The 27,605-nt window shown below is 42.1% G+C and overlaps 1 protein-coding gene across 3 annotated transcripts in view; it reads left to right on the top strand.

Moving 5' to 3' along the window:
• RGL1 (ral guanine nucleotide dissociation stimulator like 1) overlaps positions 1–27,605 on the top strand; it is a 161,954-nt gene that overhangs the window by 96,871 nt on the left and 37,478 nt on the right. For all 3 annotated transcript variants that reach the window (XM_057729176.1, XM_057729175.1, XM_057729177.1), the window contains exons 4-7: positions 1,753–1,830; positions 18,885–19,069; positions 22,199–22,323; positions 23,745–23,960. In XM_057729176.1, the coding sequence (XP_057585159.1) occupies positions 1,753–1,830; positions 18,885–19,069; positions 22,199–22,323; positions 23,745–23,960 (604 nt within the window). The remainder of the gene's footprint in view (positions 1–1,752; positions 1,831–18,884; positions 19,070–22,198; positions 22,324–23,744; positions 23,961–27,605) is intronic.

Below are 27,605 nucleotides of genomic sequence, written 5' to 3'. Positions count from 1 at the left end.
GTTATTTTCCCTTTCATTTCTATCTCTCAGAGCTTCCAGTTGGAAGATAAAAGATGCACTATTTCCAGGATAACCAGAGAGAGAATTAATGAAGGAACACAGAATGTGACAAAAACGAAGATTAAGTTCCACATTTAGTCCCTGAGGGCTGGCGGGCAGGAGTTTGTGGACCACTCTGGTCAGATAAGTGGCAGGCACAGTGGCCCCCGCTCTTCACTGCACTCACCTCATCTTTCCTACTTAAGTAAACCTCAGAGTCTGTTGTGAGGGAACATGAGGACAGGCTTCACTATGATGGTGGCCAAAGAGAGAGCCAAGAAATCCCACTCTGTTTATTTACTAGAAATCTCATTTCCCAGCCCTGCCCTGCTCACATGGGGCTGCATAAATCTTAATCTGACTGAGTTCTCATCTCAGGGAAAGCAAAGGGTAGCCCTGGAAGCGTCTAAATAGCAGGTGCAGGACAGAATGAAGAGGAACAGGGAGGGCGAAGGCCAGTGGAAAATATCTTCGGGAGGCCAAGAACTCCGTAAGGCTGATGAGCCTGAGAAAGGAGCAGGTGGATGGGAGTGGGGGCTGATGCCTACGGGCGTAAACTGGAACCTCCCGGTATAGGGTGATGGGGAGACCAGATGGACTGGCGTTCGGTCAAACCAGATGGTGGGCTTTTATTTTTAAAAGGACTTGTAAATCCTAGGAACAGGGAACCATAAGGGTACTGGGGCCCTTAATCCCATTAGTAGAAGACAAAATGTGCTCTTTAAAAATGTAAACCCAACCAGTTATAGAATTTATATTATCAAAACTTTGGGATAGATTACCAGTTTGTGAAACTCCAAGGAATCTCTGAATTCTTTACGGATGGGAAGAGAAACCGCAGAAATCATCTAGGCATTATAAGTTACTATAGGAGCTCTTCCTTGAGAATTTAAAGTGAATTTACTGATTGTACTTCCTGAACCACACACAAAAATGTATTTACAAGAAATAGGCTTATTTATGTATGGTGTTAGAAGAACACCTAACAGTGTAATGAGGGACTGATTTTTTTTAGTAAGTTTTGAGTTTGTAATGAGACAGATTTCAAAATTTAAATACCTGTTGCTTTCCAAACCGTTGTGCCCCTGTGTAATCCCCCTTCCGCTGTGGCTGGGGAAGCGTAGATCAGCCTGCCTCAGTGTACACATTGCTGCTCTCCTGGTTGCTGAGATACAAGGATTCTGTTCTTCAGTCCTTATCTCTGTCTCAGCCTTTGCTCGTGGGATCAGAATTATTTCTTTAACCCTTCTCCAATAGGACTTATCCTCAAGGAGAGCAGACTCAGAAGCAGAGCGTGGAGTCATCATCTTATGCCCATGTTCGTTTAGTAGATACACAGAGGGGCAGGCGTGAGGGGCTGATGCTCCAGAGTTCATGAGGACTCTCCCGCCTGTGCGTCATGTAAAACCAAATTCTCCTGCTAAGAGGAAAAGCTTAAGTTCCTCTAAAAGATCCAAAGAAATGTTAAATATTGAGGAAGTTTTAAGTAGTGTGATTCATCGTTAAATCACTTTTCTGTTTAGAGTATATATATTTACCCATTAAATAGCAAACATATTATCATTTTTTGATGCTATTTCATAAATATTACTTTTCTTAAATATTCCTGAAAAGTGTAACTGTTATCGTGTGGTTGAAATGGAATAGAGTTGCTTTCCAACACTACTGACTGCGTTTCTTTGTGTGTTTGTTCGTTTGTTTTTCTCTATAAAGGTATGGAAACCTGACAAGCCCAAGCTGTGAAGAAGATGGAGGCCAAAGTTCAACAGAGTCTAAGACGGTGATCAGGAAGTGAGTCTGCCTCTTCTCTGCATTACAAGCTCTCAGTCAAGCCTTATTATCTTAAAAGTATATAGTTCAGTAGAGTTTTAAAATTCCTTTGGAATGTGGCCATGGTTTTTTCCATAATGTATAATGTCACAGAAGTATTTTTTGACCATCTAATGACATTCATTTATTCATTCAGTAAAAAATGTGTTGGTCACCCAATATTTGCCAGGCCCTGTGCTAAGGGATACAGCTGTGAACAAACTAAATAAGTCACAGCTCTTATGAAGTTTAGATTTTAGTAGAGAGAGAGAGAGAGACAAAGAATGCACACTAAAAAGAATGGAGTAGGGCGAGGGGCTAGATCCTGATGGAGACTTTGATTCACATCGGGTGTCAGAGATGGGCTTTCTGATCTGATCTGGAGACACTGAAGCAGAAACCTGAATGTGGTGCAGGCGAGGCCTGCTGACTGTCCCAGGGGACTATGGAAGAGGCTTTGGGGCAGGGACGGTGTTCGAGAAACAGTAGAGGGGTGAGTGAGGCTGCGGCCGAGTGGATGAAGTGGCAGGCGCTGGGGCCTGAGATCTGGAAGGCGCTGGGGCCCCTCATCACATGGGGACTGGAGGGCCTTGGGAAGGAGGTCGAATTTTATTCTGAGCAAGATAAGCAGTGCTTGCAAGGTTTTAGGAGAACCGTGCTATGGCCTGATTTATATTTAAAAGACTTTGGCTCGTTGTGGAAAATAGACCACGACATTAGGGATGGGGGCAAGAGGAGCAGCAAGGAGCCCGGTTAGGACCCTTACATGGGTCCAAACAAGGGGCGATGGCAGCACGGACTTGAGTCGTAACGGTGGTCATCACCTTCATCGTCACAGTAGTAGTAAGTTGTAGTAACTTATGGTAGTAACAGCTTCTGCAGCGATCTTGCAGGTGTTGCTGACAGGATGTACTGATGCAGTGGATGTGGCACATGAGAGAAAGAGGAGGCAAGGATGCCTCCAAGGGTCGTGTGTGAGCAAGTGACAGGATAGAGCCCCGGCTTTATAAGAAAGTCTGGTGGGAGGAGCAGGCTTGGTGGGGAGCAGGTGTCAGTAATTTCACCTTAGACACGTTAATTTTGTAGTAATTTGGTGAGTCTAGATTCCAGGGAGAAGTGTGGTCTGGAAATATACATTTGGGCATCCTTAGATTATACACGGTGTTTAAAGCTATGGGAATGGATGTGACCTCCCGCGGACGAAGGGTAGATAGAGAAGGGAAAGATGCAAAGGATGAGCCTTGGTTCCCTCCAGTACTGAGAGTTAGGAAAGTGGAGGGTCCAGCAAAGGCGACTGGAACAGAATAGGCAGGGGGAAGGAGAAGAAAGAAGCTGTGTTCCAGAAGACAAGTGGAGAAGGGGTTTCAGAGGCGGCATGACCAGCTGTGTCTGATGCTGTCCAGACATCAAGCGAGAGGGGTCTGGGAAGTGACTCCTAGTTTTGCCACACTTCGGTCATTGACACCCTTGACAAGCGCAGTTTTGGTGGATGGAGATGTGGGTTAGAAGGACGTTAGAAGGGGAGGAAGTGGGGACAGCAAGTTTAACAACTTTTTGGAGGAGTTATAAAGGGGAACAGAAATGGGGTGGAGGATGAGGGCAAGGGGTGGTCTTTTCATTGTGTGTTTGTTTTTTTAAAAATGGGAGATAGTTTATGCTGATGAGAATGATTCAGTAGTCACTAAAGAAACAGTCCATGATGCAGGGGAAGAGGTTGCTGAAGGAGTGAGGTTCTTGAGTAGATGGGTTATATGCCAGGGTGCTTGAAACCACTTATGGTGTCATTTTGGGATCAGAAGTTCAGGGAGGTAATCCTATGGAATTTTTAACTCTTCAGAGGATTGACTGATGGACTCCTTTCTTCTAGAGCCAGGGATACAAAGATGAGAAAACTGGGTATCTTTTTAACTCCCGAGTTAGGCGTCAGGTAGTTTCATAATTTTATTGGGTAGGCCATAACCTTCCAGAAACTGAACACACCAGTGTGGGTATTTGAATGCCAAGTGTAAGGTGTGGTGCGTGGAACAAATACCTTATTCCTGCAGGGCTTGGGGAGGCTTCTCAGAAGAGGTGACATCTGAAGCCGGCTTTGAAGGAAGGTGAAGATTTGGATGGTAGAGCCATTTAGGAAGAGGGGACAGTGGGACCAAATCATGGAAGTGCAGCGTCCATGACATTCGGGGGAACAACACAAAATCAGAGTGGCTGCTTCACTGTGTACGTGTTGGGTGAGGGCAGTTAGTGGAGCTGAAGCTATTGTGAAAGGCTTCAATTTCTCACACATTCAAGAGTGTTTGGACTTTCCCTGGTAAGCAGTGGGCATTCAGCCCTAAAAAGTTTTTGCAAGAGGGGAACAGTATAATCAGGTAGGTGATTTGAGGGAATGGATTAGACTTACAACGTTTTTGTCCCTTGTAGTTCTTTATTATGTCATTGTTGTGCCCAGTCCAGGTGTCGCTGCCCAGCCCAGAAATGCTGCCTCAGTGTGGCCTGGGAACTTGTTAGGAATGTAGAATCTCAGGCCCTGCCCCAGACCTAGATTAGAATCTGCATTTTAACAAGATCCTCAAGTGCATTGCAAGATCCTCCTATGCATTTTAAAGTTTGAGAATCTTTGGATTAGAGGGGTTTTGTTGTTGTTGTTGTTAATTTTGTTTAACCATGAAAACTTACGGAAATAATCATTTTTTAAGAAAAGGACCTTTTCATAATGAATTTTAAAACGTGTGTAAGAGAAGAGACACTGTACGAATTGAGTGGCCAGCTTGTTAAATGTAACCTCGATCTGTGACCAGATTCAGAAGTAAGCGTGTTGTTATCTACATATTTTGGAATTGCATGATGTCAATTAGCCACCTGAACGCTCCAAGGAGAGTAACAATATGAAAAATATCCAGAGCTTTTCTGTTTCCCAGGGGGTGTTTCCAGATAAAATATGTTTCTGGGAGGTGGCACTTAAAGAAAATTGATTTGTACCCTGGATGTGAAGAGTCCTGTTCGTTCTTTTAAAGGCCTATTATGAAACTTCATTCAAATTCATTGTACACCAGGAACAGGAACGTGGGTGCGACTCCAGGATAAGCTGTTTTAAAGGGCTTTACAGTTTTAAGCATATGAGGCCTTAACAAAGAGCTTCACATAGAACTCCCCTGAGGGGTCCATCATCTGGGGACAATGGTCCTTTCCTAAAGCCTCACAGTGAATTGCTAGGAAGTTCTTGACCCTTTTCCTCTGACTGAGTTGCCTTTTAAAAAAATTATGCCTGATGAAAATATGCCACTTTATTGTATAATGGGTCTCTGTGTCCTACAGATACCGGAATGCTAAAATCCCTTCTCTCTGCTGACCTTTTTCTTCTTTCCATTTCCCTTTCTTCTTTCTTACTGTATTTTCCCCCCACTTCTTCTTTTATTATTTTTCATCTCGCTTCAGCATTCTCTTTTTGTTCTCTTTTTTCACAAGTTACCCTTCTGATCATTTCTGTGACTCGATAGGATCATTGCTTTATCTTTCTGGGAGAAAATCAGGGAAGCACCTTCTGCATTCCACATGTAACACATGGAAAGTTCTTTGATCATCTCAGAGCTGTGGCAGCCGACTTGTAGCCGTGACTGAAGACTTCCTGAAGGCCGATAGGTGTGTCAGAGATATGGCTATGTGCCAGTTCTCAATGGGGGAGTTTTGCCCCCAGTGGACATTTGGCACGATCTGGAGAATTTTTGGTTGTTTCAGCGTGGTGGGGAGTTGCTCTGGCATCTGGTGGGTAGAGGCCAGGATTGCTGCAAAACATTCTGCCATATGCAAGGCCGTCCCCTCCCCCTCCCCCCCGAAACAAAGAATTACCTGACCCTAGATATCAGTAGTGCCTAGATAAGAAACCCTGCTGTGTGACGATGAGGCTGCAGTCCTCAAGTGAAAACTCTCTTTATTTATGAACATCTAAATATACGTAAAAATAATAGCATACTTATTTGGAAATTTCTTTATTCACGTCCCTTCTTATAATTAGGTGAATCCAGTGCCAGGGCGGCTGTGGAGCCAGCCTCATGGAAGGTGACAGGCCCTGGGTAACCAGGCTGGAGAACTCGGACAAAAGCTCCTCCTCCATCGCTGTCACTCACCACCCATTTGACCCATTCACTTCACCTCTCTCGGCTTTAGTCTCTTTATCTGAAAAATGAGTGCTCTAAGATCCTTTCAAGTTTAATGATGCCTAGGATGAAATTTATTTAGCTCTCTCTTCATCGTCTTAAAAATGAAAATGAGTATCAGAAACAGATATATGGTCCAAATATTATATTGATTGTTTGAGAGGTGCCCTTGACTGCTTGTCTCTGTTGGAAAGACTGTGTAACCAGTTTTGATAAATAGGAAAGAAAAAATAGCTTCTTTGATTTGCTCATTAATCGTGGCATCAGAACTACTGGCTATGGTCGTAAATAAAGAGATGGGCTAAAGCATTGTATTGTGGGTGCAGGCAATGAGCCGCAAAATGCCCATTGTTTTCCTTTGCTGTGAGTCTGTGTTCTTGTGATGTCAGGTGGGAAACAGACAGAAGGAATTCAGTGACATTCTAAGAAGTGAACATCCTGTTTTAGGATAGAGGCCTTCAGTTTTGCAGTCCAGGGGTGAGGGGGTTGGAGATAGAGCATCACTAGTGGGTTTAACTAGGAAAAGGAAAATGCTCAGCTATTGTTTGGTTTCTCAGTTTTTGTTGTAAAGCATAGAGCAAGGCTTACATTCGATACAGGCTCCCAAGTCCCAAGATAACAATCTTTCCTGTGTTTCTGAATATGGATCTAATCAACCTTTCAAAGGATAAAAGAACTTAAAAGAAGGCAAAAATGTGGAAATACAGAAACAGTCAAGATGAAAGATTGGTTTCTGGTGTCTTGGACCACAACTGGCTAGTGTTCTTCATGAGTTTCAAAAAGTATCTGATTGTGCTGTGACCCTCACTTGTAGTTCCAGTCCCAAGTATGCCCAGTTCAGGCTCTGTGCAGTATCAGAACCTTTAAAGTTATCTGGCTAAAATAAGATTTCCTTCAGCTGCAAGGAATTCAACTTCCAAAGATTTTAGATGTTGGAATCTTTGCCACACAGTGATTTCTGACGTTAGCATCAGACTGATGCAGATAAGAAGTCATACCATGTTCATTTCTGCAATCCCTAAACTTGCCGTGATTGCGAAATCAGGGAACTCACTTCCTATGACAGAAGAAAACATCTCTGCCCACATTTATTCTACTTGTGCCCCTTTCCTCCTTTCTGCTGCCATTTTTGCATGATAAAATGCTATCTATTTAGAATTATAAAATCTAAACCAGATGGGAAAAGGCAACTTTCCTTAGTGCAGATTTATTACAGTCATTGAATTCAGAAGTGAAGAGAATGTGCAGAAGGGATATTAACCATATGGAGCCTTGACACCATGAATCTTCATTCTCTCAAAATGTATTTGAGATTAGAATGTTACATATGTATATAATATACATATTATATATATACACATAACTTTATTTAAAGAGCTTTAAAGCTCTTCAGGAGTTACACTTTTTTATTCCTTTTAAAAATTGTGATGTTGAAATAGATTGTTTTCTTTCTCTGACTCTCATCACTTCCCTTCTGGAATGCCATGCTTTGTTTTCTCAAACCCTTTATTTACCATAGCAGTGGTTTAAACCATTGAAATCATTCTGCTTTCATCTCCACACATTCAGATGATATGACAGTCATTCTTGTAATATTTTCCCAGAAGCTGTAAATAGTGACACCAGATTTTAGTCAGTGGTAAAGAGTAGTAGTAGTACCCAAGATATTGGAAACACTTTAAAGAAAAGGGAGATGAGTTAAAGGAAGTTGGCTGTGATTCTTGAATATCTGGGAAACTTTACAGTGGAAAGTATTAACAAATCATCCCATTGAGTTTGCATTCAGTCAGTATTCATTCCATCAACTTCAAATAACCTAAGAAGGCAACTGAAATCAATCTAAGGGATTATAACAAAAATGGGGCAAAGAAAGAGGGGTAAAGAACAGAGCAAAAATGATATTTAAAACTCCAAATTTAGAAGAATTAGAGGCTATAATGTGAAAGGAATAGTTTTCTTTTTAATTAAAAAAATTTTTTTTGGCTGCTTTGGGTCTTTGTTGCTGCACATGGGCTTTCTCTAGTTGCAGTGAGCAGAGGCTACTCTTCGTTGCAGTGCATGAGCTTCTCATTACAGTGGCTTCTCTTGTTGTAGAGCACAGGCTCCAGGTACACGTGCTTCGGTAGTTGTGGTATGTAGGCTTACTTGCTCCGTGGCATGTGAGATCTTCCCAGACCAGGGCTTGAACCTGTGTCCCCCTGCATTGGCAGGCAGATTCTTAACCACTGCACCACCAGGGAAGTCCCAAAGGAATAGTTTTAAAAGTAAAACAAAAGAAGAAATGGAGATGCAGTACACCACATAAAAGAGCCTGGTTTTGTCTTTAAAAAATCCATACTGAACAAAGGAAAATAGAAATTATAGTTTTAAAAGTCACTGAAATCTTTTTCTGTAAGGGTGCCTATCTCCTCCTCATGTAGTTGTTTTTCTGGTGTTTTATCCTATCCCTTCATCTGGTACAAAGTCCTCTGCTTTTTCATTTTCTCTTTTTGTGGCTGTGGTTTTCAGTTCCACAAGTCGAAATACTGGTGATACTGCTTGATACTGCTGTCTGCCCTCTTGTGGAGGAAGCTATCTAGAAGGCTCCTGCATGCTTCCTGATGGGAGGGATTGATGGTGGGTAGGGCTGGGTGGGCGGAGCTCAGTAAGACTTTAATCCGATTTGGTGGGCAGAGCTAAATAAAACTTTAATCTGCTTGTCTGCCAATGGGTGGGGCTGTGTTCCCACCTGGTTGGTTGGTTGACCTGAGGCTACCTAGCACTGGAGCTTACAGGCTCTTTGGTGGGGCTAATGGCAGACTCTGGGAGGGCTCACGCCAATGAACACTTCCCAGAACCCCTGCCGCCAGTGCCCCTGTCTCCTTGGTGAGCCACAGCTGCCCCCCACCTCTGCAGGCAACCCTCTAACACCAGCAGGTAGGTCTGGTTCAGTCTCCTATAGGGTCAGTGCTTCTTCCCCCTGGGTCCTGGTGAGCACACTTTTTTGTGTGCCCTCCAAGAGTGGAGTCTCTGTTTCCCCCAGTCCTGTGGAGGTCTTGCAATCAAATCCCTCTGGCTGATTCTCTGGGGATTCCTTCTCCCATTGCTGGACTCCCAGGTTGGGAATCCTGACGTGGGGCTCAGAACCCTTACTTTAGTGGGTGGACTTCTGCTGTATAACTGTTCTCCAGTTTGTGAGTCACCCACTCAGCATTTATGGGATTTGATTTTAACGTGATTGTGCCCCTCCTACCATCTCATTGCGGCTTCTCCTTTGTCTCTGGATGTGGGGTGTCTTTTTTGGTGACTTCCAGTGTCTTTCTGATGATGATTGTTCAGCAGTTAGTTGTAATTCCGGTGCTCTTGCAAGAGGGAGTGAGCACACGTCCTGCTACTCCGCCATCTTGATCCTTGGCCATCTAAAAGTCATTGAAATCTTGAATCAAACTTGTGCATTTAAGGGATCAATGTAGGCACCCAAGCAGAAGTTACTTTTCTAATAATGGAGGAATGAAACAACATTGATAATCATTGATTCTCAAAGAAGAAAAAATGGCCGCCTGAGACTCTCCTACGTTTCTCCACATGCTAGAGAGAGGTAACAGACTTCACAACCAGACTCTGTCACTTGACCACCCTGCAGTCTCAGAGATTATGGAAATGATGATACTGCTGTCACTGCCATTGCTTACAGTCTGGGGTGTGCTTCCTTTAGTGCAAGGCTTCCTGCTAGGCATTTTGTATCTTCTTTTACCATCACAGACATGCTGTGAGATATTGTCCTGGTTTTGTAGGTGTGTAAACTGAGGCTTCAGAAAAGTTATGGACTTCGACTGAGATCAAGCAGCTGGTTAAGGACAGGTCTGGTATTTGATCTCAGGTCCAACTGACTCCAGGACCTGGGTTTCTCACCATTTTGCTCTCAGGCCTGTTATTTCAAAAAGAGTATTGGGATCTCCGGTGCTCATAAACTCTGCAATGCGCCCCCGCCCCCGACCTTTGTCTATATCACAGCAAAAGGGCTGCAGACAGAAGTACATGAGGAACTAGGGTCTGGTGTCACCATTGTGACTAGTGCTTTAGCTTGTTAGCACTCTGAGATTGTACAATTTGCAATTATTTCCTTTAGCCTATGCTGTTTTGCCTGGCTTTATTATTAAATGAACACCCCGAGCAAGGTCCCCAAACAGCTGTTAGAAATGTGGAAGTTAGGCTTGTTTCCTGGGGAAGGAGATGGGTTGGAGGATGTGAGGAAAGAAGAAGGAAGACCAGATTGGTCAGGCCCATCAGTCTGAGTGCCTGCTTCCTATTCTTGGTGCCTTGTAGCATCTGTCATCCTCAACGGAAACTCCATTCTGATGGTGAAAACTGTAGAATGCCTCAGCAATTTTTTCATTAGTGGCCTATTTATAGCATAAAAACTTCCTTCTTGGACTGTGAGGAATTAGAGAATAATGAGTTACTGAGGTCCCTGAAAAATAACTTTGGTGAGCAGCAGTGTCTCTTTCTAATAATAATGGCTAGAGTTTATTGGCTGCTTCGTAGGAATAGTCCCTGTGTTAAGTACTGTATATCCTTTTCATACCCTTATAATAACTCTATGTGTTATTATTCCTGTTTTACAGATGAGGATTCTGAGACATAGAGAGGTTAAGGGACATGTCCAAGGTCATACAGTGAATAAATGAAAGAGTGGGATTTAACCCAGGCCTTAACCTCGACACTGTGTGGTCTCTACTTCTTTCCCTGTGATAAAAATGAGAATATTTCTCTTAAGTACTTAGGTTGGACCCTCCGGTTCATATTTTTTCCCCCTTAAGACGTTTTAAACAACAGTTTTAGATTTATATAAAAACTGAGCCAATAATACAGAGTTCCCATGTACCTTCCTAACACTTTCCCCTGTTATTAACGTCTTAACATGAGTATAACTCATTTATTATAATTAGTGAATCAATGCATCATTAACTAAAGTTGAGAGTTTAGTCAGAGTTCTTTATTTTTTTACGTAACGGCCCTGTTCTGTTCCAGCATCCCATGCAGGGTACCACATTACATTTAACTGGGATATCTCTCTAGGTTCCTATTGGCTGTGACAGTTTTTGACTTTTCTTGTTTTTGATAACCTTGACAGTTTTGAGGAGTAGTGGTCAGATATATTTTGGGATACCCCTTTGTTAGATTTTTTCTTATAATTAGACTGATATTTTTCCTCATAATTAGACTGAATTTATGAGGTTTTGAGAAAAATGGTGCAGAGATGAAATGCCATTCTCATCACATACCATCAACATGATTTATGACTGCTGATGTTGGCCTTGATCACCTGGATGAAGTAGTTATTTTTCAGCTTTCTTCATGGCAAATGTCTTTTTTCTCCCTTCCTTTCCATACTGTATTGTTTGGAAGAAAGTCACTATGCACAACCCCTTTGTTCTGCTTCCCCTCTTTTAGGATGAAGTATCTACCCAATATATTTGGAAAACTTCTGCATGGGAGATTTGTCTCCCTGATTTACTAATTCATTCAGTCTGTTATTTGCATCAGTGTGGACTCATGGATATTTATTTATACTGTGGGATATAATGCAATGCTACTATATGTATTTTGTTGCTCAGATTATGCCAGCTTTGGCCACTGGGAGCTCTTCTGGCTGACTCCTATGTGAGTTTCACATGCCCCATTATTGTGTTTGTCTGAGCCCTTCCTTACTTTATGGCACTACAGGATGCGCTAGGCTCCTCTTGTGTGTGTTTCCCATCCCAGTCTTAGAATCAGCCATTTCTTCAAGGGGACCTGGTTCTTTTTATTGGAGAGTGATGTTAGAAACCAAGACCTGGGTACTAGGTATGCTCATTGCTACTGGGGTATCATTTCTTTTAGGCCCTCTCAGCTGACATGACTAGGAAATAAATATATGTGTATATTAATTATGTAAACACATATCTATAAATATTCCTGTGTATAACCATCTATATATTATGTTAAATATGAATTCTTACTGATATCTTCAACCCTAATCCTTACCAAATGGACCAGTCTAGCCTCCTCCCCTTGATTATTTGTAAAATTGCTCCCCAACAGTGAGAAAACTGCCTTCCATCTACTTAATTGTTCAGTTTCAGTACATATGTATAGCAGTATCAGAATCATTAACTCATACCCCTGAGGGAAACTACTTTCTCACCTAGAGTCCAGTGTTTATGTGTAGTTCCTTTTGCCTTTAGTCCTTAATCTGATAGACTCTAATCCTTCTTTTTTAAAACAATAAAAATAGCTAATGTTTTTGAGCACTCACTATGTCCTAGGGACTATTCTAAATACTTCATATGTATTACCTCTTTTAGGTCTCACAACAACTCTGTGAGGAGGGAATCTATTATTATACCCATTTTACAGATGAGGAAGCTGAGGCACAAAAAGGTTAGGTTAGTCTGACTAACCAGAGAATCAGTCTGACTCCGGAGAGTGTGTTTAGCCATATTAGCTATACTGCTCATGAAAAATAGGCATTTAGGAGACCTCTTAGTTTAGTGCAGTCACTGACATACTGAGTAAGGTTTGGTAATATAGGATTAAGTCTCTGCACAACAATTCTCTTCAGTTTCTGTAAATTTACCTTCAGATCCCAGGGCCTGCACATGTAGTTTGGGAATGAAAGACAGATGTGTAAACAGTCAATCTTGATTTATTGGTTTTGCGCCCATCTCCTCCTTCTCTTGACCCTTTCCCACCCATATTTACTCTGTAGATGTGTGTGTCCTTCCTATCACAATTTTTCTCTTTCTCCTTCTAGGCTTGGAGCTTTTTCTCTTCTTTAACTGCCCCATGGCCCAACACTGGCCTTCTGGTACTTAGCCTTGACTCTGGCTTTGTTTACATTTATTTCCCTGGGTGTCTCTTAATTCCTCTTTTACTTTCCCTCCCAGTGTTCTAATCCCTACTCACCACTAGTACCAACATATACAGTGGAAAATGTACAAGAAAGTGTTGCAAGATTACCGTGATGAATCTAGATAATGTTTCCATCCTTTACATGCTTTTTCAGGCAAAAAGAAAAAATATCTCTGCACCTTCCTTTGTTCTTTTTCATCAGAGAAACCATCTAGCCAGGGGTCTTAGAGGCAGACTCTAGCTGGCAGCCTTCCCGGAAACAGAAGAAAATCATTCCGTCACTGGGAGAACAAGGTGGAGTGTCTAGCTCAGAGTCAGTGTCAAGGTTACTTTGCTTTCTCTCCCTGAAGGGCAAAGTGCATTGCCTCCCACCTGAAGGGCCTGGCAATGTCCCGTGCTACGTTGCTTCAAAGGCCACCCTCTACATAGATCTTTTTACCTTTTCATTATCTATAATTAGGGAAAGATCCAGTTCTTGGAGAATATCCTAAAACAGAAAAATGTTTTGCTGCTTTTAAAAAATGTTTCCGTGTCTTATCTTCTGCTCATGATTAAGTAACAATAAATTATTATCTCAAATAGATTTCTGGGGAGAGAAAGGAGCTCTAAATGGACAGAGTTATTCTTTTTGTCATAATAATCCAGTTTTTGGCTTGGAAGTGTATGTCATGGGAGCAATGACTTCATACCTAGAAGGTTTTTTTTTTTCTTTTTTTAAACAATTTTACCAATTCTAGAGTATTTTACCTATGGGATTTTAACATGATTTAATGTATTTACCTTCAAATCCCTGTATGCATGAAAAATCTGTGGTTTGAGCATAATAGCAGCCTAATGCCCACCTTAGTGAGCCCTCTTACTCTGCATTGCATGCCTACAGGTCCCTGAGAGTGATTAGAAGTTTTGTACTATTTCCTTATACCTCTCAGCTAAGACATCTGTTTAGTGTCTTCCAACCAGGTATTATTAAGTGTGCTTTCTGTTTGGCTAAGAAATCAACTGAGTATAGCAAATCTCATCATGCTACATTTCCCCCCTCTTTTCCTATTCTTCAAACAGGTCTTTATGTCTCTCAAAAGTGTTTTGCTTTCTCTTACCTCAGGACCTTTGCTTATGCTGTGACTGCAGAATCTTTACCCCTCCAATTCTCCCTTATCTGTGAGATCTCAGCTTTGACATCATTTCCTCAGGGAGGCACTCCCTGGAGCCCTGACCAGGTTCGCTCTCTCTGAAGGTAAATACCCTAGACTCCCCTGTTGTGACATTGATCACGTAAATAGTTTTTGTAAATATGGAAAATAAAGGGTACTCAGTAAATATTAGTTGGATTCATGAATTCATTTTCCCCAGGGGTCTGTTTTATTAGAAGTAAAAGTCTTAGAAACTGCATCCGGGTCTGAGCATAACTTCCTATCCTACAGACCATTGTAGGCTGGAAAAGGTTCACATACTGCAAGGATTTGCACCTTGCCAAGAATGCCTGAGGTAGAGAAAGCAATCCTGGTTTCCTGCTCTGCCATCAGATTTGGACCTCGCCCCTGCTCCCCACCACCCCCCATCCAGTCGTTCTTAATCAGACACACACGTCCCCTTGGACTGAGGAGTTTTGCTGTGTAACCTACCAAGATTACAGAAGGTGGTCAGGTGCTGAGTTTTCTCCTTACTGAGTTTAGATTGTGTCACAATCTTAATCCATTTGGCTTCAGAAATTACTTCTCGTCTTCACAAGCCATTCAAGAAGCATGTCTTATAGTTCGTATTATGCTTTGATGTTCCTGAGTTGGTCTGTTCTGAGGGGGTTGCCTCGGGGGGTGTGTGTGTGTGTGTGTGTGTGTGTGTGTGTGTGTGTGTGTTGGTTGGGGCTAGTATTTGTTCACAGTGATCACCTTCCTCCAGCAGGCCTGAAGCCACAAGTGTTGTAGTAGCATGGTTTGTGTTCTGTGTCACTCTTTCTATTTTATGTGGCAATTTCTTTGAGTTCTTTCCATGAGTGCTGGTTGATTTTCACTGAGCCATACCTTTTTTTTAACCCCTTCCTTTTGTGACTTATGGCAAGTAGTCTTAAGACTGCAAACACTTATGTTTCTCTCCAGATATCTCAATATCCTTATGGACATTGTGTCATTTGAAATTCAACTGATCAGTAGAGGAAGGCAGGTATTACTTATGTCTCTTCTCCAGGTACGGGTCAGTGGAGCTAAGCGATCAGTCCAACTCCCATCATTCACAGGTGGCACAGTGAGGACGGGAACCAGGTTTTCCTTCTCGAACCTCATTTCTTGTTCTGTGCGTAGAGCCAAGTAGCTTCTCTAGTTTAACAGTCACACCTTTCCTATAAGTCTGTGACTTTTAACGAGGGCTTCCCTTCATTATTAGGGCTTTTTACACTTTACAACTAACCAGTTTTGGTTAGGATGTACGTTAGATCTCAGGAGTGGAGCCAGGAGAGGTAAGATGGAAAAGCCATTGGCCAATAATCCTGTTGTCTCTGTCATGATTTTGTGATGTTGCTTTCCTTTTTGAACTTTCAAGTTTCGCATTTTATCTGCTTCTTAGTCTATCAAGAACAGAAAGTTTCTTCCCAGGACTGGCAAACAGAAAGCTGCTGTGAGCTTTGGGAACATGTCCAGGCCTTTCCAGAAAGGCTTCCTCCCTGGGAGGCTGAGAAAGGAGGGCAGGGGGCCTTGTGCTGTATTGTGCTGTCTGTCTATGTCTTTCCCTTCTTCTCTTTATTCTTCCTTCCCTGCCTTCATTTCTCTTTTGTCTGAAAATGCTTTTTAATTCAGTGTCTGGGTTTGTAGTGAATTTTCAGAGCCTTCTTGGGCTAAGCTGTGGGAAGGGAACTGTCACAAAGGCTGAAATGAGTAGATTCCCAGAGCTAGTAGAAAATATCAGTCTGAGGAGGACAAAGTGTGCACCTAAAGGTGAGTCCAATATGGATCAAGGTTCCCCTTCAGAACTCCCCTAGGCTTTCTGAGGTTGCCACTTGCCACAGAAGTAAGTTCTATATGATGTGCCCTATAGAAATACACAAGTACACAGAGATATAAACAAGGATATGCAATTTGTAGTTGTAATTGTGAGAACCTAACAGTAACTTAACTACCTGTGCACTAGTAGAACACCTCTATTAATTACAGTGTGTGCATGCAGTGGACAGTATGTAACCCTGAGAAACAGTGACAGCTGGAGGCAGCGGATGGAGAGGTGTCCGTAACTGTTCACGGGGAAAAAAAATCCATGGTTTATACATCTTACATCTATTTAAATATGTATACATATTCACAGAAAAGCCTAGAAGGATATATTCCAAACTGTTAATATAAGGTCATGGGAATAGGATTAGAATGAAGGGGTGTAGGTATTTTGTTGTTTTAGTTTATACACACTTTTTTTCAATGAATAATCAGTTTTGTGATTTTAAAACTAACAATTATGGGGGGTAAAAGAGTAAATGACATATTTACATCTTTTAATATTAGCCTTTTACTGTAACTTTGGATTTCTACCTGGGTTTGCTTTTAGGTTGTGAACCCCTGAGGGATCATCAGCTCATTGAGTTGCTGGACTCATTGGTTGGATGCTCTTTTTGATTTTTAACTGTGTGGTATGAATTCTCTATTTTTTCATCTGTGTCATTGAAAGAGTATTCTCGTACTGAAATATTTAAAAATTTTAAGTGAATAGTTTTACTAATTAAGTCACCCTTCTTTTGAGACGTGTGAAACTGTGCTGTAAGAGTCAACCTAATGTATGCAAACGTCAGGTTGTCTTGCGTTCTAGGCTATCATCCCACCTATGTGCCTATCCCAGTTCTGGGCTCAATGCTTGTCAGCAAAGAAGGGAAAGTATTCATAGAAGAAGTTATCTTTCTTATAAAGATGAAATACTGGAATGCTGCTTCATCATTTTCTTCTTCAATTCATGATCTTTGGTTTTGGTGAACAAAGGAGAGAAAATGAATGCTGTTTGTAGGCTCTCAAAAAATTGAAGTCCATCATTTGGGGGGTGGGGTGGGTTAAGGCTTCAACATATAGATTTGGAGAGACACAAACATTTATACATAACAGATGATGTAGCAAGTGAATCGAATATTGAAGGTTCACTGACTAGAAGTTCATTAATTTCACTTCACTTGTGCTTTCAGTTGATCCTGGAGCCCAGATTAATTTCTTCTAGCTTCTGTGAGGGAATGGAACTTTTGTCTTTTTATTTAATCTAGACTAAAGATATAGAAAATATTGAATTATTTCATGGTTTTAAATGCCAACTTTAATTAATGGTTTTATGTCATCTATTTCTGCTGTAGCTATGTGAATATTACAGTTCCAGATGTCTGCATGACCATATTAGTTAAACAGTGATCTTCACAGCAGTGAAAACAGTTAACTTATTTTCCGTCTGTTTGTATTTCAGTTCCAAAAGTTAAGCATTAAATTGGCTTTAGTTGCATTTATGCCTTGATTGTAGTCTAGGTCTCTGCTATGAAACTGAGACCTGTGAAATTTAGATACACCTGTGAAAGCCCAGCCTGTGGTTTCATATATACGGATCGTAATATCTTTTAGTTTCTTTGCAGTTTGTTAACTAAGTAAACAATTTGAAGTACAATTAGATGATTATTTATATTATTTTTGGGGGGCTGCGTTGAGTCTTAGTTGCAGCACATGGGCTTCTCTCTAGTTGTGGCACGTGGGCTGCAGAGTGTGAGGGCTCAGTAGTTGTGGCTCATGGGCTTTGTTGTCCCGCAGCATGTGGGATCTTAGTTCCCTGACCAGAGATCAAACCCGCGTCCCCTGCATTGGAAGGCGGTTCTTAACCACTGGACCACCATGGAAGTCCCCTAGATGATAATTTTAAAATTTGCTAAAATTTTTTTTTAGTTGAACAATTTTAATTAGGTCTTTCACTAAAACAAAGGGTCACGTCTCTGTCCATAAAATATGCATTCATTAATTTGCAGTCCCTGTCATCTTCTCCAGCCATCATCAGTGATGCGCCTTGTTCCTGGGGAGGGCTGGTCATTAGGGAGGCAAAGTACCGTGTGCATGGGACCCACGCCAGCATGTACCCAACTCACGAGCAGCTGTAAGTCTTCTTGGAATGTGAAGCGCAGAAGAATCACACTCAAAAGTTGTCCTTTTTGTCAGTCTGCTGTTTGTCTCTTCCATTGAGTGAGGGCCTGTCGCTACTTTAAAGAGAACAAGCTCGTGTAATTAGTATCATGTCTGGAGGGAACTGTGCCCCCACAATGACCCTGCCTCTTTTTGTGCCCTGGTCTTTGTTTCACCCAAGGTGGGCTCAGCTGAGCCATCAAAGGAAGTACCTTCACAATGAATGGCTTTGCTTATCAAGTTTTTCTCCTTTACCTTTCAAAACCTAACTTCTCTACTCATCCTGTTTCTCCTACTGGAAACACATTGTCCTCTGGTAATTTGAAAAGTGAAAGAATGATTTTGTGAGGACATTTTTGGTGCTATGCTGAAACCCTGGTGATCTTTGTCAAATTAAACTTACACATTATCTTTCCTAAATCTAGGCCCTTCCTTTCATCAGATTTCTGGCCACCTGTCAGTTATTTCCTAAAATGCTAGCACAGTAGATTTTGTGGTCTCTGACTTGAGTGAATCCAGAATTGGAAACTTATAATGTTGTTGTATACAGATTACTTTGAAGTTGCTTCAGGACTCACTAAATCTTCTGTACGTGTCTTTTTTTGCCCTGTATGGGTTTTTCCAATGTTTACGGCCCTGTTCTTTTTCTTTTTTTTTCCTTTAACTTACCAGTCTTTCCCCAACTCCCCAACCACTACTTAAAATAAAAGGTAGTCAGGCAGTTTTCAGATGCTTTAAATAACTTCACTGGCGTTGCCAGGAACTTTTAGGTGAACTATCCGTTGATCACCTGCCCAGGTTTTCCTGAGGCATGGCCGGGACAAGCTCTGGTGTCCAGGGCTGGTTTTGAGTTTCCAGAGCCAGATAGGTGCAGTGACTTTCTGTTTCTCTTTCTCAGTGCAATCGCCTCCATCCTGCGGGCCTGGCTTGACCAATGTGCAGAGGACTTCCGAGAGCCCCCCCACTTCCCTTGCTTACAGAAACTGCTGAATTATCTCAAGCAGATGATGCCAGGCTCTGACCCAGAGAGAAGAGCACAGAATCTTCTTGAGCTGTTTCACAAGCAAGAAGTAGAAACTGACAGTGAGTACTTGTTTGATTTCAGGGAGGAAGCTAGATTCTGGTCCTGCAAACCTCCGCGATGAGGAGGTGTTCTGCCTATACTTGTTGAATAGCAGAGCTTGGTTTCCCCCAGGACAAGCTGCTGGGGCATTGGTGGCTGTTGTAAAATTCTCAAGGTTACTGAAGTACGAATTATAGAACCTGTAGAGTTTTAGAACCAAGAAGGGGATTTTCAAGACCACCTAGTCTGACTTCCTCATTTTATAGATGAGGAAACCGTGGCTCAGAAGTGAAGTGATTTCTCAGGGTTTCTTTTAATATCATAAAGAGGACTATCTCCTTGACGATCTTATCTTTTACCTTTCTTTGTCATCACATACTGTGCTGAACTTGAATTTGCTCTTCATCTTCTGCCTAATTTGTTCCTCCTTCTATCAAATGGAAACCCATCACAAACAACCACCCCCATTCAGCAGGTGAGGAACTAAGTCCAGTCCTGCTCCTGCCCTCACAAAAGCTTAAAAATCTTGAAAAGCTCCTGAAAGATGTTCCTCCTTCAGCTGGAAAGCATCCCTGTCATGTGTCCCCTGCCAGAGCAGACTGCTGTCATTTCACATCTCTGATGGCCTCATCCAAAGGAAGTTTCTTTGGCTGTTTTTTCCTATCTGAGGAATTGACCGCCTATTTTCAAGGACAGAGGAAGGGCCACCACTGCAGGTCATGGGCTGCTTGGAACTATCAGGCTTTGAAGAAAGTCAGAAAGCGGCTAGGACAGTCTTTCAGCGTGACGTTTTATCCCCTCACTGGCTGCCGGGTGATGGTTGCCATGGCAGCTGACCCACTTGGAGCTTCTGACAGGCATTTCCCTGAAGTGACGCCTGATTTCCTCAGTGAGGGAAAGGAAATGGTTCCTCAACACCGATAAGGGAAGCTGCATCAGCGCCAAAGAAAATAACCTTAAATTCCAAACAGGACCTGTTGAATTTTTTATGTATGGAGGACCAGAGAGGGGAAAATGCAATTGCATCATTAGAAGCTGACTGCCAAGTACTCGGTATCTCAGATGACTTCATCTGCTGGGAATGTTTGAATGCCAGGGGCACTCCTCCAGCTGCTGGACCTCCACTCCCTTCAGGGCCTCCCCTCCTATCTTCGTGCTGGAGTGGATACGCCATGAGAGCCCAACTCTCCCCACAGGGGCTGCCCCTGGCTCCCGGCCTAATTGGGGAACCGGTGGGACCAGTGGTTCATTGTTTCCAACCGGGACTGGAAGGCCAGCTCATTTGATAGGCCGAGGCAGGGGAGAGCGAGATTGCCTGACTTTCCAAAGGCTTTTAGGCAATCCCAGGAATGGATTTTTTCTGTATTTGAAAATTTTTAATTAAAAGCTCTCTAAACTCTCTGTTAAGTACAGGAATCATTACTGAAAAAGAGTTTTAGGAGCTTGGTTCCCATGTGCTTATTTTACCCAGTTTCATGCTGGCAAAAGCAAACAAGCTCTCCTACATGTTTTCCAAAAGTGAAATTTTGCTTCAAGTTTTTACGTACTTACCTCTGGAGAAGAGTCAAAAGCGGAAACAGCAAAAGCATGGACTAGACGCTGGAGAGAAAGGACCACATAATCTTCAGATACAGCAGTATTGACTCGGGGCACATATCCGGCTGCTCTGAATGTTGGATGAATAAGACTAAACCTTAGCACAGATACTCCTTGGCTGAAGCGGACCAGCCTCTGCATTGCAGAGCCACAGATTTATGTACAGTGGTTAACAAGAGGGTTGAGAGGCCCATCCTGAACCTTTGGGATTTCAGATGTCTTATTCCTCCACCCAGTGAGAGAGGACCAGAATTGTGTGGAGGAAACATGGTGAAATCATGGGGTTTTAGCTTTCTTTAGCTCATGCTTATTTGTGTCTCAGACTCCAGAGGCAGGCAGAGATCCCCTCCTTCCTTCCCCCATTGTAACCAACCCCGTTCACATCAATACCTTCAATGCCAGGGTGAGGCGGGCAGCCTTGAATCACATACCTGTCACCAAAGTTGGCAGATACCCATGTGGTGCTCTGGCAGGGGAAGTGATATAGGGTCCACTCAGCGCCCCTTTCCCTAGAAACTAAGAAAAGGCCACCCCAACTTGATCCAAGATGCCTAAAAACCTTTTATTCTGCCAAGGCTTACAATGTAGACATTCTGGGGGAGTAGTAACACCCTAATTTAAATGTCTGCTAAGATATAACTGAATGCAACTAGATTTTTCTTCTTGAGAACAGATTTGACAGACAGGAGAGCAAGGAGTGTGTAGGGGGATGAGGTTGGGGAACAACCCAGGAACTGGGGAAGGTTTCCAGGGAAGAGAGGCTGGGGATTCAAGGTAAACTTCTTCCAGTTCCACCATCTTTCACAGTGGAGACTGGAGGTCCTGTTCCAAGTGCTGAGCACTTAGGCTTTTGATTTGGAGTCCTAGGTAGTAATTTTTTCCCCTGCTTCTTCAGTCTATGCCCTATTAATTTGCTAATGGATGGTCTTATCTCTAATTAGGCTCAGGTGAATTCAGTTTAAGGCTATGCTACTGCTTCATGCATACTTAATTTTAGGTGGAAGCTGAAAGCTGATCCTAACATTTTGAGGATTCTAAGGACTTCCTGAGAACTCTGAGGACTTCCCCAGCATTTCTGACACCAAAATGGCCTGTTCTACTCCCCAGAGCTTGGCCTGCCTTCACGCCCATCCCTTCCAGGCTTCTGACGATAAGTGGCCCCATAATTAAGAATTGCACAGTTGAGGTTTAGGAAATAGCTGGATTAGTGCTTGAGCTGATCAGAGGGTTTGAGGGAGCCCCAAAATGAGGGTGACCCCCTGAATATAGCCCAGCTTTGCTCCCCTAGACTTTACTTAACCTGGCTCTGTCCTTGGCTGAGGAACCAGTGGTTTGTCCAAGTGACCGCATGTGGCCTCTGAACTTAACAAAGCATCTGGGAGCAAGCAGAGCCCGGGAAGACCTCCACTTCGCTCAGGTTTATTGTGCCTGCTGTTCTCTCCCTGTGGGTTTTCTAGAGGATCAGCCCCAAATTAAAAAAGTCCAGTTTGACTCTGTAAACAAGGTCCTATACAGTGACACCAAATTACTAATTTTTTTCCACCTGTGAACAGATGGGTTTCCCAACACCGTCTCCTTCAGCCTGGAAGAGGAAGAGGAACTGGAGGGCGGCGGGTCTGCAGAGTTCACGTGCTTCTCGGAAGATCTTGTGGCCGAGCAGCTGACCTACATGGATGCAGTACGCCTTCTCTTTGTGCCTCTGATGTGCTTCTGCTTAAAACATGGGGCGTGACAGTACTGGTGGCCCCAGGAAAGGCAGTGGGGTCACGTGATTTAAGTCTTTTCAAATCCCTGAGAGAGGCCGTGCCTGTAAATGCAGAGTGAAGATGTGATTTGAATCCATCCTCTGAATAATTCAGGCTTAAGCTCTTCTTACAATTCTGGGTGAAGGTGCTTTTTACTTGGCGCTCAATACCCAAAGGGAAATAAGAATTCTAATCCTAGGGAAACAAAATCTATCCTGTTCCATGGGTATTTCTCTCCCTTTAGACTCATAAATATTTCAAGATCCGAACTGTTTATTTGGAGGATTGTAAAGGGGTCAAAGTATAAGTTAGGATAAAATAAATTCACTGAATCCACATGTGACTATATCTGGCAGCTCATTTCCACATGCTTCCTGGTCTTTTGAAGTTTGAATATTTTTGTTAGCTGAACATATTTGGGTTTGATGGTCACATTTCATAGCTCAATGTTAGCTGGTTAAAGAAAAAAGGGCCATTATCAGTTATCACAATGGTTCTAGCTCTTCCACACTTACCACTTTGAAGGAAGCAGCATAGAAAGTGGCAATCAGTTTCCATCTAGTTAGCATGCAAATAAACTCTCAGAAGTTAATCAGATAGTCTATATGAAGTAAATCCTGGTGTTCTCTCTTTTACACAAACACTTGCACATCTTGTACTGAATTGTTATACAAATGAGAATCAGGTTTGTTCAACAAATCTGTTGTTGTTTCACAAACTGATAACAGAAGAGAAAGATGGAAAACTTCATTGGCCATGACTTTTAGACAAAGATCTGGAAACCAGGCTTTAAACCCTTTTTCTTCCTTTTACTGTGTGACACTGAATAATTTTTCCTTTTGTATGTTTCTTACTTTCTTCATTTTAAATAATGGGAAATAGTGACGTTGATGAGTGTCACATGTACTGTACTTCTGTGAATCCCTTTGCAGGTGGTCATCCATGTGCATTATACACCGTCCATGATCGTGAGTGTCCAGAACATACCATGGATGTGATTTCGAGGTCAAAATAATCTTAACCACTTCTTTTTGACTAGTAGTACAGATTTTTACCTGGCTTTCCTTTTGAGACAGAAAAGTCAAAATGTTTTCGGTCATTTAAATTTTTCTTTTGGTCCTTGTATTCCATTTGTTCAGTTGAGCAGATTTAGAAAGAGCACGTGGGCTTTTCTGACCAGTTAATAAGTTAATTATTGCCTTTTGTCTATTGAAATGTACACCATGAGGCGAATCAGGTAAAAAAGGGTTATTTGTCCATTCACAGAGTTGTGCGTGCCAACGTACAGATGACATGCTCTGCCATGTGAAATGTCTGTTGTCCTTAAAGTCAATTAATTCCTCTTTTGTTCTAGCAACTGTTCAAGAAAGTAGTGCCTCACCACTGCCTGGGCTGCATTTGGTCTCAAAGGGATAAGAAGGAAAACAAGCACCTGGCTCCTACGATCCGCGCTACCATCTCTCAGTTTAATACCCTCACCAAATGTGTCGTCAGCACCATCCTGGGGGGCAAAGAACTCAGAACTCAGCAGAGAGCCAGAATCATCGAGAAGTGGATTAACATTGCGCACGTAACTGTCTCTTAAAAAATATTCTGTGGGTTTAGTAGATGCAGGAGACTGCGCCATCACTCAGATTTTTCCATTCGCTTGAAAGGCAATCAAAAGACCATGTGTGAGGGTCCGTTGGGTTTTTGTCGTCCTTATTGTTGTCCTACCAAAGTAAGAAAAAAAGTTGCCTTTCTTACCGTGGGAGTTTATTTTTTTCTCTTTTAAAAAGTTGGTCCCTTGCTCACTTCTTTCTGCTCCTGGGCCCCCATACTGCTGCTTCTTCAGGGTAAGACAGAATGTCTGCTTTTTCAGACTGAGTGTTGGTTCTGCTCCTCGTTCAATAAATATAAACTGGTGGCCTCAGTGTCAGATGGACTGGTCTTCAATGCAGAAGGATTACCCTGCACCCTTCCAGTAGCTGGAAGCGTTCTGTCTTCTGCAGACTTGAAGGGCCGATACCTTCTCAGGATCTCGAATCTCTTTTCTAAAAGACTGAAACATATAGATTCCACATTAATCGAGGGCTTTCCTGAGAACCTTATATCTGAAGTGGGAGGGGCAGAGTCTATTTCTGGACCTGAATTACATTCTGCTGGGCATCAGTCCAGTCTCTTGGATCAACTGCTTCCATGACCTTCATTTATCAGCATCTTATTTCATTGAGGAAAGGTGAATAACAGTCAGTTACCAAATATTTCATGAGCCCCTAAATGTTCCTGAGCTACAATTTTATGTACTTTGGGGATGTAGATAGGCTAAACACAGTTAATCTGATCCTACAGGAGCCTATAGTCCAACAAGGAAGCTAACATATACTGGAATTACCTCACCCTGGGCTGAAGAGGAGTAGGGCCAGATGATATAAGTACTGCAAAAGTAGAGGAGGGAGAAATCACTTTTGACTGGTGTGATCCAGGAAGGTTTCATGGATAGGATGACATTTGATTTTAGCTTTGAAAAATTGATGGGGTTTGGGGGATTTGGGTATTTGAAGATTGGGAAAGATTTGTTTTTTTAGGCAGAAGAAATTACATCAGCAAAAGCTATGTAATTAACAACAATTTTGACAAATAATTATATAAATATATACATTCACATATTTATGTAAATATGCTCTGGGCTACATGGATCAACCCTAACCAAAACACATTTTGTTTTCTACCCCCATTATATATTTTTCTCATTAAGCCCCTGTCTGTGGGCATAATGCTTAAACTTTCACATCTTCTCTCTCTTTTTTTTTTTTTTTGCCACATTCCCTTTTGTGGTCTTTGACTAAATAGCAAAGCCATAATTGTGCCAGAGAATTTGCTTTATTTTGAATCTGTAGGTGGTCTGATACCACAGACTTTTTAGTACATGGAAAGATACTATTGGAAGAAACAAAAGAATATCTTATGCAAGTTAGACTTTGCCTATTCTGAATGGAGCTTGTTTATCAACAAGTAAGAGCTACAGAAGAAGTTCTGATAGAGTGTGACAGAGCATGGAATTTCTCTGTCTTCTTAGACTGATAAGAAGACATATTGTTTTGGCCACAAATGCCATATCATTTACAGTCATCTACATGTCTCAAAGGAAAATAGTCTATCTACTTTCAATCCATTCAACTGCTTAGGAAATCTTACAGGAAGCATATGGCCTCTGTATATGTGACAGGGTGACTCAATGACTTTGGTCCAAAATACATATCAATTGTGTGTTTATGTGACAGTAAGAAAGACACATATGGGGACACGGGGATATGTGTATAAAAACAGATGATTGAACTTGGTGTACCCCCCCCCCAAAATAATAAATAAATAAATAAAATTAAAAAAAAATAAGAAAGACAAGTGGTATAATTTGAGGTATATTCCAAATCCCATAGCACATGCTTAAAAGGGTCCTTAATTCTTGGTGATGCAGTTTCCCTGTATTGAGCATGCTGTGTCCCTTGAAATTGTGTAGGCAACTTAATAAAATAATAAGCCAAGATTTATTATACTTTTCCTGCATTAATCACAGTCATTTTCTGTTGAGAGAGTGTTTGAAAAAATGATAATTTTACACACAGAAAATATTTCTGACCTATTATGACTGTATTTTCACGAACTGGCCTTACTGCTACATTTTTGCTTTTGCATCACATCTCCCCAAAGATCACTCTTTTTCTAGAAACAGGGCCAGATGCCTCTTGTACTCCTTTAAACCCTTAGCTTAAGGCTCTTTCTGAATAATGTGTTCCATATGTTTATTACAATTTGCATGAAATTTCTGGGCCTGAGTTCCTTTATTTATTGCAAGTTTCCTGATTTTTAGAACATAACTTTTGGATTCTGAACCTTTGTTGAACCGTGCTCTCATGGGCTTGGTTTCCAGTCTGACTGTAATTCAGAGCACGTGCTCTCTCTCTCTCTCTCCTCCTCTCTCTCTCTCCTCCCCTCGCTCGCTCTCTCTCTTTCTTTTTAAATAAAGGGAAAGCATTGAGACATTTATAAAGAGTGGGCATGACGTTTGTAAAGAACTTTAGCATTTACTCTAAGAAAATGTGGGGGGGGTTTGTTTGTTTGGCATAGCAATTTTAAGTAGCCAGATTCGGGTGTGCTAAGTTAGAGAATTCCATTTTTCCTTCACAGTCAAGACTAGCGTGACTTCGTGAAGTGATCTTTTAAGCAATGTGCGTTTATGCCCAACCACTCTGGGGCCTCTTGCCCCAGATGTTCTGCATGAAGCCAAGCCCATGCTCACACAGTGTACTCGATAGTCAGCAGTGGGTGTATCACACTCCCCCATGCCCACACATGAAGCATCTCTTTGGGCATAAGGCACGGTCCACTCTCCCCAGGCTGCCACCTTCCCTATTCTGGCCATGAACGGGACCCTCTCCCTGACAGCTTTGCTGTCCCTGCCATTCATTCAGCAGGACTTTGACTCCAAGGTCGCTGCCTGCTGATGCTACAGACTCTGAATGGTAGCTGAAGTTTCAGAATCAGGGAGCCTTTCTCCTTCCCCAGAAAATGACATCCAGAATGTTTCCTGTTCTCTTTTTATTTTGTTTTAAAATACTGCCAAAATGAATTTTATTTTAAAAGCCCGAGTTATTTTGGAAACATTGTAAGTACCAAGGTGTTTCTGAATGTTTGTAATTGCGACACAAGCCAATTTGAAACCAAATGAACGTGTATAAAAATATTCCCTCTTGGCTAAGAACATAAAAGCCAAAGTTCAACTTGTGGTGAATTTTTATTGCCAAGTTACATACCCCTCTCCGGACAAGGGTTGGTCATGAGATGTTTGATAGCATTAGACCTCAAAGTGGCTGCTGCCCGGTTCATTTTGTGGGTCTAAAGGATACAGTCATCTTTCATGTGTCTTTTTAGGGCATGTGTGTGCTTTCTGCAGAAGAAAGTTTGCTTTCTCTAGCACAGCTCTGTAGACTCACCTCCGTTTGTGTTTTTACTGGGAAAGCTGGAAACTATAAAACTGTAACAACAACGCAAAAAATATATTAAAGGGAGAAAAACAAGCATTCAGTGCCAAGATCTATAAAGTGTTTCGGTGACTGGGGTGGGAGTAAGGAGCTGCTTTTTGATGTTCAGTATTTACACAGCTGCCTATTTAGTGGTAAGAATTCATAGCAGCTGTGATACCTCTAAAACAGGAAACCACCAACTCACTGTATTA

Source organism: Hippopotamus amphibius, chromosome 3 (assembly GCF_030028045.1).
Source record: "Hippopotamus amphibius kiboko isolate mHipAmp2 chromosome 3, mHipAmp2.hap2, whole genome shotgun sequence".
In the NCBI taxonomy this organism is placed as follows: domain Eukaryota; kingdom Metazoa; phylum Chordata; class Mammalia; order Artiodactyla; family Hippopotamidae; genus Hippopotamus; species Hippopotamus amphibius.
The sequence above is the reverse complement of the archived record's forward strand: the minus strand, read 5'-3'. Positions and strand labels throughout refer to the sequence as shown.